General features: G+C 52.4%; 1 protein-coding gene across 6 annotated transcripts in view; it reads left to right on the top strand.

The window, feature by feature from the left end:
• The window catches only part of SH3PXD2A (SH3 and PX domains 2A), a 261,615-nt gene extending 249,923 nt beyond the window's left edge, over positions 1-11,692 (top strand). For all 6 annotated transcript variants that reach the window (XM_034931423.4, XM_034931425.4, XM_034931424.3 and 3 more), the window contains one exon: positions 1,949-11,692. In XM_034931423.4, the coding sequence (XP_034787314.1) occupies positions 1,949-3,922 (1,974 nt within the window). In that variant the 3' untranslated portion in view covers positions 3,923-11,692. The remainder of the gene's footprint in view (positions 1-1,948) is intronic.
• Positions 11,693-12,772: the final 1,080 nt, after the last annotated feature.

Below are 12,772 nucleotides of genomic sequence, written 5' to 3'. Positions count from 1 at the left end.
TTCCCATTTTAGGCCTTGCTAGTAAGATTCCTGAGGGGCAGGCAGGCAGGAAAGGTACAGAAATGAGCCCCACAAAGATGAGCATCTGCCTGGCACTGGCCAGTGCCAAGGCCTAAACTAGATCCCAGCTCTCACGCTCCACCCTGAGCTCACAGGGCTTGTCTCACAACATTTCCCAGAGCATGTGCAGGAGCTTGTGACAGGGGGGCCTTGAAACAAAGGGCTTCTGTGGTCAAATGAGCTTGCAGGACAGTGGATTAAACAAAATCCAACCCATTTGTTGTTTTAATTGCAGGGCTTCCCAGAGCCTAGGATACAAGGATGTCACTGGGAGTGTCACCTACAAGGGGTCTAGAATAGACAGCATTGCCCAACCCCACAAGCTTTCTCTCCCAGGAACATCTCAGGGCCAGGATCCTGCAGAACCCACATCAGGAAGTGTTGTTAGGAGGATGTGGACCAGGCAGGTAGACTGAGATACTGGGGACCTGGGCTCTGGCCAAGTCCACACCACATGACCCCTGGCCTTTGATGCAGTCACTTCTCTCACCCGCCACCCCCAACTTTAAGCATTTCTCTCTGCAAAACAGGGTGATAGATCCTGGGACGCCCCTCCACCCCCCAGCACGTCTTCTAGCATTCATGCCACTCTATTTTGTGGCTGGGGCTGAGCATGGTATTCCCGGCAGCAGAGAAGAGCTGTAACTTAGTCAATTCTCTGAGTGGCTTTGTGTAGTAATTGAGTTAACTCCATCTAATACAAGTGAACCTGTCAGACTCATTGGGCAGTCTCTGCCTCTAAAGCAGTGACATTCCCAATGTGAATGTTTTAAATCACATGCCTGGAACTTGGAACTAAATTCCCAAGAAAAATCATTCTCTCTGTGCTGAGGTTTCCAGGAGAGTCTGTAAAGAGCATAATGTGGCAGAACTGTCAGGCTCAGGAGCCACCTGTGCTTGAACTGTAGGTACAGGGCTGGGGCAGGGTGAAGGACAGAATGTAGGACCCAAAGAAGGAGAAAATCTTTCTCTTCTAGTGGGGGATGCAGAGGACTGGTCTCTTCTTGCCTTTGCATTCTTCACCTTTCCCTCCCTCCTTGGCCCTCTTCCCATAGTGCCAGTGTTTTCACGCTACCCCTTCCCCACCCCAGGACCTTTTCCTCCAGGAGTGTCCCACAATCCCCAGTTATCTGCCCTTTATGTTCCCCAGTCCAAATGGACCCCAGCACAACCAGCAGCCACACTTTTGGCCATTGGTTGATCTCCAGAAGTTAAGGAAGAAGCTCCTTAAACCAGTTTATACTAACATGGAAATGACTGAAAGCCCCCTGCCCTTCCTACAGAAAACCAATCAACCCAAAGAAATCTCTTCAGCTAGTGGGATTTCAGTGGGATTCCAGTAAGGTGACCACAGCGGGTGGACCCTGGGGAAAGGCTCTGCAGAGAGGCTCTGGCCTCGGGCCTGTACCTCCCAGGTCACTTCATCCGCATCTTCCCATTCTCTTCTGACCCTAGAGACCCTTTCAAGGAACTCAAAGGGAGGACCTAGCAACATCGAGGGTACAAGGAGGGAAGGGGCAGCAGAAGGGCAGTGTTTTCTTCATACGTGTCCTTAGTCTACTGGCAGGATTGTAGGGACTGGGAACAGTGCAGTTTAGGGGGAGGCAGAGTGGGCCAGCTCAACCCGGCTGTTAACACAGACATGGAGGATCAGGGAGGGAACTTGGCAAGTGGGAACCCACCAACCATGAGATGATAGAGACCTAGGTTTGAATTCTGGTGCATTATTTACTATATTGGGTTTTGGGCCACTTACTCATTGGCTCGGTTTATTATCTGTAAAATAGAGATAATTTATCCCAGAGCCAAAGTATGATACTCCTACCTTGGGATGTCATAGGGTTCCAGATCCTCCCAACTCACTGGCTTGTCTGCACTCGTACCCCAGGTCATTGATAAGAACTCAGGTGGCTGGTGGTATGTGCAGATCGGTGAGAAGGAGGGCTGGGCCCCCGCATCATACATCGATAAGCGCAAGAAGCCCAACCTGAGCCGCCGCACAAGCACGCTGACCCGGCCCAAGGTGCCCCCGCCAGCACCCCCCAGCAAGCCCAAGGAGGCCGAGGAGGGCCCTACGGGGGCCAGTGAGAGCCAGGACTCCCCGCGGAAGCTCAAGTATGAGGAGCCTGAGTATGACATCCCTGCATTCGGCTTTGACTCAGAGCCTGAGCTGAGCGAGGAGCCCGTGGAGGACAGAGCCTCAGGGGAGAGGCGGCCTGCCCAGCCCCACCGGCCCTCGCCGGCCTCTTCTCTGCAGCGGGCCCGCTTCAAGGTGGGTGAGTCTTCAGAGGATGTGGCCCTGGAAGAGGAGACCATCTATGAGAATGAGGGCTTCCGGCCATATGCAGAGGACACCCTGTCAGCCAGAGGCTCCTCCGGGGACAGCGACTCCCCAGGCAGCTCCTCGCTGTCCCTGACCAGGAAAAACTCCCCCAAATCAGGCTCCCCCAAGTCATCATCACTCCTAAAGCTCAAGGCAGAGAAGAATGCCCAGGCAGAACTGGGGAAGAACCACTCCTCAGCCTCCTTTTCCTCATCCATCACCATCAACACCACTTGCTGCTCCTCCTCTTCCTCCTCCTCCTCTTCCTTGTCCAAAACCAGTGGCGACCTGAAGCCCCGCTCTGCTTCGGACGCAGGCATCCGCGGCACTCCCAAGGTCAGGGCAAAGAAGGATGCTGATGCGAATGCTGGGCTGACCTCCTGTGCCCGGGCCAAGCCATCGGTCCGGCCCAAGCCATTCCTGAACCGAGCAGAGTCGCAGAGCCAAGAGAAGATGGACATCAGCACTTTACGGCGCCAGCTGAGACCCACAGGCCAGCTCCGTGGAGGGCTCAAGGGCTCCAAGAGTGAGGATTCGGAGCTGCCCCCGCAGACGGCCTCCGAGGCTCCCAGTGAGGGATCTAGGAGAAGCTCATCCGACCTCATCACCCTCCCAGCCACCACTCCCCCATGTCCCACCAAGAAGGAATGGGAAGGGCCAGCCACCTCGTACATGACATGCAGCGCCTACCAGAAGGTCCAGGACTCGGAGATCAGCTTCCCCGCGGGCGTGGAGGTGCAGGTGCTGGAGAAGCAGGAGAGCGGATGGTGGTATGTGAGGTTTGGGGAGCTGGAGGGCTGGGCCCCTTCCCACTATTTGGTGCTGGATGAGAACGAGCAACCTGACCCCTCTGGCAAAGAGCTGGACACAGTGCCCGCCAAGGGCAGGCAGAACGAAGGCAAGTCAGACAGCCTGGAGAAGATCGAGAGGCGCGTCCAAGCACTGAACACCGTCAACCAGAGCAAGAAGGCCACGCCCCCCATCCCCTCCAAACCTCCCGGGGGCTTCGGCAAGACCTCAGGCACTCCAGCGGTGAAGATGAGGAACGGAGTGCGGCAGGTGGCGGTCAGGCCCCAGTCGGTGTTTGTGTCCCCGCCACCCAAGGACAACAACCTGTCCTGCGCCCTGCGGAGGAATGAGTCACTCACGGCCACTGATGGCCTCCGAGGCGTCCGACGGAACTCCTCCTTTAGCACTGCTCGCTCTGCTGCCGCCGAGGCCAAGGGCCGCCTGGCCGAACGGGCTGCCAGCCAGGGTTCAGACTCACCCCTACTGCCCGCCCAGCGCAACAGCATCCCCGTGTCCCCTGTGCGCCCCAAGCCCATTGAGAAGTCTCAGTTCATCCACAATAACCTCAAAGATGTGTACGTCTCTATCGCAGACTACGAGGGGGATGAGGAGACAGCAGGCTTCCAGGAGGGGGTGTCCATGGAGGTTCTGGAGAGGAACCCTAATGGCTGGTGGTACTGCCAGATCCTGGATGGTGTGAAGCCCTTCAAAGGCTGGGTGCCTTCCAACTACCTTGAGAAAAAGAACTAGCAGAGGGCCTGGGCTCTTCCAGCCTCAGTGTGCCTCTCTGGCCGCCCACTGGATGAGCGGTGAGACAAACAAAAGGGAAAGGAAAAAACGGGGGTGGGGGGTGGGGGGGTGGACAACATTCAACACTGCAGAATGGGTGACCTCAAAGATGCCCCCTGTCCAAGCCATCCCACAGCTGGAAGGTAGGGGATGGGGGTGCCCACACTGAGTGAGGAAGGGAATGGACCAGGGAGTCCCAGGCCTGGGACCCAGAGCCAAGAAAGCTGAGATATCCTGTGCACCATAGGGACTTCACCAATGGATTACATGCCATCTGGGACAGGCCATGTGGGAGACCCCAGTTGTGCCTTTGCTACAGATCTGGAAAAGACAAGGTCATGGGGGCCTCCAGTGTCCTGCCCCTGCTTGGCCCAGTTTTGATTGCTGGCATCTTGCCACCCCAGGTATCCCTGGTATTGTCCTAAGCTGTATTTGTGAATTGTGCTGGTTTCCTGGGCATTGCCACTGCCTACCACAGGTGGGTACATTAGAAGCCACCACTGGCTTTCGGGCTTGGGGGTGTCTTCTGACCTCAAGCCTGCTTCTGGGCCAGGCCATTGTCACTGTTAGTTGAAGAAAAAGCAGTTCCCAGGTGCCAGCAAAGACCATCTTTCGTAACTGTCACTGTCTTGGCCTTGAGAAGAGAGCCCGCTCTCCGTGGGGCACCCCATGGAGGACACAGTACCAGAGTTTACAGAGAGGGTGGGCGAAGCCACCGGTCTCTTCCTAATCTGCACAGACTATTTTGGGTATTTCTGGGCGGGCAGTTCCTTTGCATGTTTCGGGAGAGGTTTGTTGATTTGGGGCTTATATGTCAGGCCTTTGGTTTGCGTCTTATTTTAGGGGTTGTTTGGGGGCCTGGGTGGTCGGCCTCACATGGGAAGGGGATGGGTAGTGGATGGGGTTTCTGTTGTATCTTGTGGGTGGGTGATTTTGCTTTTGTTTTTGTTTCACATTCTTCCCCCTCCACAAGCCAAAGTCGTTTCATTTGGTTTCCACTGTGTGGACTGTGCTGGAGCTTGGCGCCTGCCAGAAAAATTTGGGGCTAGGCAAGCCCCAGGTTGCAGACATGGTGAAGCAGAGAAACTGTTCTTCTGGTTCCTGCACAACCTCAGAGGGGCAAAAACCCTCCCCAGGAAGGAGGAAGGTGTTCAGGAGCCAGACTTTTGGAGAGAAGGCAGCTCCCAGCCTGCTGGGTGACCGCCATTCTGCGTGTGTTCCCCAGCTGGGCAGGGCTGGAAGCCTTACGTATGAAGCATGGAGAAGCAGCCATTGTCCCCACTATGGGCAGAGGGGGGACCCGGCTGGCCCCTTGGGTCAGACTGGAGCCAACACCGCCAGCCACCCCCTCTGGCCTGCTGGCAATGCCACAGGTGCCCAAGAAGATGGAGGATCCCTGTGCCAGGAGCCAACCTGGTCTTCCCGAGGGGCAGTGCCCCAGTGAAGACAGAAGCGAGAGAATAAAGTTCCCTGTAGGTCCTCTGTCACCTTTGGGTTGTGTTTTTCAATTGTTGACATTTCAGAGGGGACCCTCCAGAAGCCCAGCCGGCTTCCCCCAAGGACTCCCCCTTCGCTGGGAGTGGATTTCCACACGTGCCTTTGATTTCGGACAGATTGGGCCTCACAGCCACCGATTCAGCTGCCAGGGTCCCTGGACTGGGGGTTGGTGTTTTCTATAGAGGAGGAAAGGCCCTCCCTCACCCTGCTCCCCACCCAGGCAGGGCAGCATGGGACCCAGTGTCTCAGTGCCTTCAAAACCCACCCCCACCCCTACCCCACCACACCCCATCCCAGAGGCCTTGCCTGGGCAACCCTAAGCCCCTGTCCCTCGCCATACACTGATGCCTGGCAGCTAGAGCAAATGGCTCGTGTTCTTTGTCAAAGGCCTGTGGTGAGATTGTTTTGTTTCCTTTTGTTTTGTGAGTTTGTTTAAAATTGAAATTAGTTATTTTCTTCTGCTGGACAGTATTAAATAGAGCAGGATGTTGAGTTAATCTGCTAGATTGCAGTACTAATGGTAGTGGTTTAGTGTCTTCATGTTAATATTATTTGTACTTATTTGAACAATAATGATAAAGAAGTGGTTCATTATTTTTTAATTAATGCACTTTAAATAAGGTAGAATGGAAAAAACCCAGAGAGCAAAGTGCATTACTTAAAGATGCAGTATATACTTTTCTCATTTTTAAACAGCACATATTTATTAAGAGAAAAAAAGTAATTTATGACTATTTAAAATAAAATTTAAAAGTAGAGTGACTGTCAGGTAAAGAACCTTCAATGTAGCTATCTTCCAGGGGGAGGGCCCTGCAGCCTCGCTCCTCAGATGTCTGCACTGAGCCAGTTCAGTCACTAGTGCGCCAGCCAGGCCAGGAGGGAGTGCAGAGCATGTCTGCCAAGCACAGAGCATCTCAGTTGGACTGGACCACAGTGCTCCCGAGAGCCTGCCTTTCCTGCCCTTCCCCACCACCTGCACTGCCCCCCACATTCTCCCAGCACCCCCAAGGACCCCCTCTCCTTGACCCCCAGTGCTGTAAGTAATAGAGTCATTAAAATGCAGGACTGAAAGAGACCTCAGAGGTCTCTATCCCATCCCTTCCTGTTACTGCGGCCCAAGGACAGGAAACAACTTTTCCAAAATCCCACAGCTAGTTAATGACAGATCTCCCCACTACATTAATCCCGTGCTCCTCCTCACTGCCATTATAGTTTATTGTGTGGTCATGTTTACATTGTGACATCCAGCCCCAAGGATGGCTGGGAGTTGCTCAGGCATCCAGGAAAAGTGGGGAATGCTGCCATCTGGTGACAGCATGTAGATTTGGGCAGTGAACAGGGATTGCCATGCCCCAGTCTTCGCACCTCGCCCCCTCACCCCCTAACTCACAGCACAAACCCTGCAAACCCAAAGAGAATATTAATACTTGAAGCAAGAAGGGTGCATGCCAGTCCTTCTCCGACATGGCCAGGGGGTACCAGGCCTTGTGCGCCTGGCCTCCTAGCCCTAGCCAGGGCAAGAGGGCCTTTCCCTTGAGCTACTGAGCTGCTTTGTGATGCTGAAGGATACTGCCGGCAGCAGGCAGAGGAGGGAGGGGGCCTAGGGCTCTGACCCATCTGGAGGAAAACCAGATCGGACTAAAAAAGGAAAAAGAAAAACAAAATCTCCGCAGTGTCCAAACCTAGTTTCCCATGAGTTGCGACTGAAAATGTGAAATGACACTGTATTGCTGTATACTGCAACTTTAACCATAATGAGCCCTTCTGAGGTCATTATTGAGGTTCATATAATGCCCGAAGATGCAGCATTTGGTGCTTTGTTTTCCTTTCCGTTTCAAGACCTTTTTCTTTTATTGCAAGGGGAAAAAATGTCATCTCCCCCCACCTCATCCCTCTTTGTGACAGCAGACCTGGCTGTGTTGCCCCTCTCCTCCTCACTATTCTCACCAGGCCATGGGACTTTGGGGGCAGTGAGAGAGAGCTGGAAAGGGGCAACCCTGAGCAGCAGGTGTGCCCCATGCCCTGTGGGTTTCCCCTATGTCCAGTGACTGTAGACGGGCTGTCTTGCCAGGCCTCAGCCCCGTCTACCCTAAGCCTGGCCCCAAAGGTTTCTCTTTCTTCCTCCTTGATTTTCCATCTTGACGAAGGCATTATATAGAATCATTTTAATCACTTTCAGATGTTAGAGCAGCGTATTTTACAGGCATTTATATCCATTGCTTTCCTCAGCAAGGCATATTACTACTTTTATCATCTAAGGAAAAAAGACAAGGGAATTCCAGTCAGGCATTATTTTCCTATTACTAGTGTTTGCAGAATAGGTGTAGGACTATTTAAGTTTAGACCTTGGTTTGGTAGTTTTTGTTTTTAATAAGGGGAAAAAGATAAAATAACCCCTATTTTTCCTGTTATTGTATTTAACTAATATATTATTTCTTTAAGGTTACTCACTTCCCCTACCCCTCCAAATACCTTGCATTCTCAATCAAAAATGGAAACAATCTGAGAGACAGGAAAAGTGCAATATTACCAAGATGGATGCCAGGGCTCATTGGGGACAATGGAGGGAATACCAGTGGCGCTCAGAGAGCAAGAGGCAGGGAGCGGGGTGCTGAAGGAATCCTAGCTGTGGAACAGGTGGGTGGGTTGGTGGAGTTTGATCTTGTAGCGTTCTCCTCTCCCCCTTCTTTGGGAAGATGCTAGGGGTCCCTGCCAGATCCACCCAGAAGAAAGGGATTCAGGCATGGGGCCCTTGACCTCTAGGCCCCAGTCCCTGGAGCAGAGGCAGGCCCTCGGGAGCTGTTCCTTGTTTTGATTTCTGTTGTGGTGCAGCCAGCTGCTCAGAGAGACCTGGCCTAAAAATGACTCCCAGCAGCCCTCTCTCACCCCAGTGTCCTGATGTTTGGGCTGTGATCCTTCTGGTGTATGTTTGAATCTTTCTAAAACTGGGTGCCCTCAGTTCAGTTTCTAGGCAGGAAGCCTAGAAGTCACCAGATCTTTTTGGGGGATGTGAGAACCTTGAGCCGTGCACACCCTGGTGAGACACCAATTCCCACAAGCCTGCAGCAGGGCCTGGGGCTGAGCCTGGGCTGCCCATTCATCTCAGCGACTTCAGCCTGAGAAGTGAGCCCTGCCTGGGCTCCACACCCAGAGAGTCCGTACAAATTCTGCTCCGGGAAGAGTCGGGGGGTCTATTCAAGTTTCTCTGCAGACAAAACTTCCCACAACAGGTACCAATCTGGCCTCCTTCCTCAGCACCGGTAGAGAAAGCAACAGAATGGGAAGTTTCCTCTGGGTTGGAGCCTCAGAGCTCTGCCCCTCAAGGTGACAGGGACGTCCCTGTGGCTTGTTCCCTCCACCTCCAGTACTGTATGCTTGCTACTTCAACCCCCTATTTGGTGAATTTCTGCACAGACACAGATCTCTGTGCCTGGAATGGGACTGTGCCCTGTGCGGGTCTCTCCCTTGGCGTATATCCATCTAGATATTTAGTCTTTGAGAATCTCAATGCAGAGCTCTCTGGGAAGAGAACTGTCCACATTGCTAAATAATTAAGATTCCCTCACTTTTTTGAGGGCCATGTGTTGAGTGAGTGTGTGTGTGTGTGTCTGTGTGTCTGTGTGTCTGTGTATGCAAGTGTTGGTAACTTCCCACTTGAACTAAATAACATGGGGTTAGAGAAAAAAAAATACCCGGCAAGCTGTCTCCATTGAACAAGTCCTTGGCAATGGGCAGGTCCCAAGGGACTCACAGCTTCTGGCAGCAAGTGTGTCATTCACACACATCATTCTGGCTGGAGAGTGCAATGTGTCATTTTTTTTTTCTTTTTGTAATTATTTTATTAAGTATTTAGTTGGAAATTTCACACTGGCATTAACAGGTCTAGCATAAGTGGCCTAGGCAGTCATCCCAGGCTCCAAAATGAAGATGTGCAAAAGAGATGCCACTGGGAATAGAAACACTGAGTTGGTTCAGTTAGGTCACCCCCTGCAGACGTGTCATCGAGCAGGCTGACTCCCACCCCTCAGCCATGCCATGGGTATGAGAAGCCCCTTATAATAAAAGCTGCCAGCGCTTTCGTCCTTGTTTCAGAGGGTGGGTCAGGTGGTTGGGGTGAGAACTTGCTCACGGTGCACCCAACAAGACCTGCAGGTGCATATAAGTTTAGTCCCAACTGCAGGGCCAGACCAAACACTTCCTGGGAAGTGTGTGGAGGGCTGTGCTAGACCTTCCTGAGTTTCTGGCTAAATCATCAGCCCTGTTTGGTGCAGTCTCATGTCTCTGTGGTTCCCAAGCTGCATGATCAGAGCCAGTGAGAAGACAGGACCAGTGACCCACAGCTTTGGGGAAAAACAGCCCCACTGTTAACTTCCCTCCTGCAAACCTGGGTCCCCAGGCCATAAGGTGGGCACACTGGTGCTTACAGACTGGGTGGAGGGCCCTACCTTCCAAGATCTTGATCCCAGCCTGCCTATAAGGTTGGGATTAGCATGCAGTCCCCCTTCCCCAATCCTGTCTTTTTAAAATCTCAAGTTTGCACTTAACCTTGACAATCAGCACCCTCTCCTACTCCAGTCCTAGAACTCAGTGGCCTTAGAGAATGGGGTCCCCTGCACTGAAGGTCCCTGCCTTGCTCCCAGTTCCATCCTGGCCAATAGGCTGAGCCTCAAGAGGTGAAAGAGAAAAAAGGGAGGGAGGGAGGAAGAATTATTTAGAACAAAAGGATGGCTCGAGCACGTTAGAGGCAAGTGAGAGGCACGTTGGTGAGAAGAGCATGTGCATGTTTGCGGTAGCTAGGGCCTACTGTCCCTTCATTAGGGAAGGAGGCTTCCAGAAGCGGATGTCTTCTAGAAAGAAAAATTGTGTGAAGGCTGAAAAGGGGCTTGGAGTTTTGTCTTTGTTGATTAGAAAGAAGGAAGAAGTCAGCTCTGAGTGTTTCAGGAAGAAGAGAGCAGGTAGAAAGGGAATTTAGTGATTTAACACCCAAGGGTCCAGCCACAGCAGGTTGGAAAATCCTCCAAATTTGGCCACAGAAGCTGGCTAGGAAAAAACTGCCACTCATTGGGCCACACGCTGGGTCCCCATCAGTTCTCAATGAATGGTCATTGATTTACTTAGCAGAGAGAAGTCACCAGCCACAAACCAATCTTTGAGTTTGCAGGCCCTGATTCCAGAATATATGCATCCAGCTCCCGGGTTCTCAGCTGGTTTTGCCCACTTCCCTTTGACTGTCCAATCCAAAGCCAGTCTCTCAAGTTGTATGGCTCAAAGAGCAGTGACCACAATGGGTCATACAGTAGGGACCCACCTCCACAAATTAGAACCAGAGTTCAGACTCCATTGGGCACATCTGGGAGGAAGGCAACCTCCTTTGTCGTCCTGTTGGTACCAGTCATTCTCAAGTATCTCTGACACCTGTGGTGGTTCAGTTTGCTGAGCCTGCCACCTGGTATGAATTAGACTGGGTGTGATGAACATTCATCCATGGATATACCCTACCATTTTGCGTTGCCTTATAACCAAGGCACACTCCCCATAAGAGTTTACTGCAGAGAAAGAACGGCAAAACAGGCACCCTCCTTGAATTTACAACTCATTTTCTGCAACAGGTTTTCTTTAAATCCAAGACACAGGATGGGAAATGGGTTTCCCCGCCAGGTACTCAGAGGTCTGCAGGAAGTGACTCCCGGGCAAGGCAGACTTCAGTAATCCCTGAAGCGTGAGCATGTGGACTGCATGGCTGAGTGGGGACTGGTGGATGTCTCTGGAGCTCCAGAACCTTGGAGAATTCCTCATGGAATTCCCCTCCCAGCTCTTAGTGGGCTCTGTGGGGTCAGGAGGAGCCCTTCCTCCAGGTTTTCCTTCTTTCCTCCTCAGCAGAGAAACTGGAGAAAGGACATTAAACTCAGTGCAGTCGATTTGAGTGCTGAAATATTTCCAGAATCAATGGTGGTGCTAAACTATCTCCATGTTTCTAGCATTTTTAATAGTGGAGTTGGTTTGTTTTTAATCTCATCACAAAAATGCAGTGCCCTTGGGGAAGGGACCAGCCCCTTGGCCTGCCACTTTCCAGGTGTCCTTTATCACTTTGACGGGACTCTTTGGTCTGCAGAAAATGCTCTGTCTTGGCATGCTTCTAGACTGTAAGATTTGGGTTTTGTTTTGTATTTTATGTTTACATGCATCTTATATTTCCCTGAAAACTAAATAAAGTTTTGGGCCTTTTTAACCGAACAGAATCACCTCTTAATTCTCCCTGTCACCAAAAACACCCATCCAGCTGAACAGCCAATGTCCCATTATCCCAAATTGCAAAGTGGACTTCAGGATCCCAGGGCCCTCTGAAAGAAAGGACACTGGAGGGTGGGGGCAGGTAGGTAAGCTCTCGCTTTTTTTTTTTTTTTTTAACAGGGTCTCACCCTGTCACCCAGGCTGGAGTGCAGTAGCATGATCATAGGTCACTGCAACCTCGACCTCCCTTACTCAAGCGATCCTCCCACCTCAGCCTCCTGAGTAGTTGGGACTACAGGCGCACCACCATGCCCAGATGATTTTTCTATTATTTGTAGAGACAGGTTCTTGCTATGTTGCCAAGGCTGGTCTCAAGCTCCTGGGCTCAAGCAATCCTCCTGCCTCAGCCTCCCAAAGTCTGGGATTACAGACATGAGCCAGCTCTCACTCTTGGTGAGAGCCGTGGTCAAGCTCCTCCAGCCTCTTCCCCACTTTTGGGAGGCTTTCTGGGCAGTGGCCAAGGCTTTGAAAGATGCAGATCTTGGGGCCAAGGACCCACATCCAGCAGGCCTAGCTGGCTCCTTAGCATGGCCCCCCGACCCTCTCCTGCTTTTGCTGGACCCCAGTAAGCAGGACCAGGTAACCCTGATGCAAGGAACAGGCCATGGCTGTGCAAGGCCATGCAGAGGCTGGGTAGCCTGAGCATCCTCCCGGGAACAGGATGGGCAGGCAGGTATCCCACGTGCCTCTGAGGCCTGGTGCTGCCAAATGAGCTCAATTCCAACACTGTGCCTAGACCTTGGGGCCAGTCTGGCTGCCTCCTCCCCACCACCCCTCTCCCCTCAGCCTTCCCCACCACTCGGATCACTTAGCGCATCTAGAACACTTCTCTAAAGGACTCTATCCAGAGGCCTCCCTTTTCTCCTCAGTGGCACCACCCATTTGGTATAGGCCTCTGCACCCACCAGTGGGAACACAGCTGAGCTCCCTCCAGATGTGGGGGTCTGAGCCTGGGGAGAGGGGTGGAAGCCTTGTTCCTGGGGAGCTCAGAGCACAGCCCCTGATGACCTGAGTTGACCACTT

This window comes from Pan paniscus, chromosome 8, assembly GCF_029289425.2.
Source record: "Pan paniscus chromosome 8, NHGRI_mPanPan1-v2.0_pri, whole genome shotgun sequence".
Lineage (NCBI taxonomy): Eukaryota > Metazoa > Chordata > Mammalia > Primates > Hominidae > Pan > Pan paniscus.
This window is presented reverse-complemented; position numbering and strand designations above follow the sequence as displayed.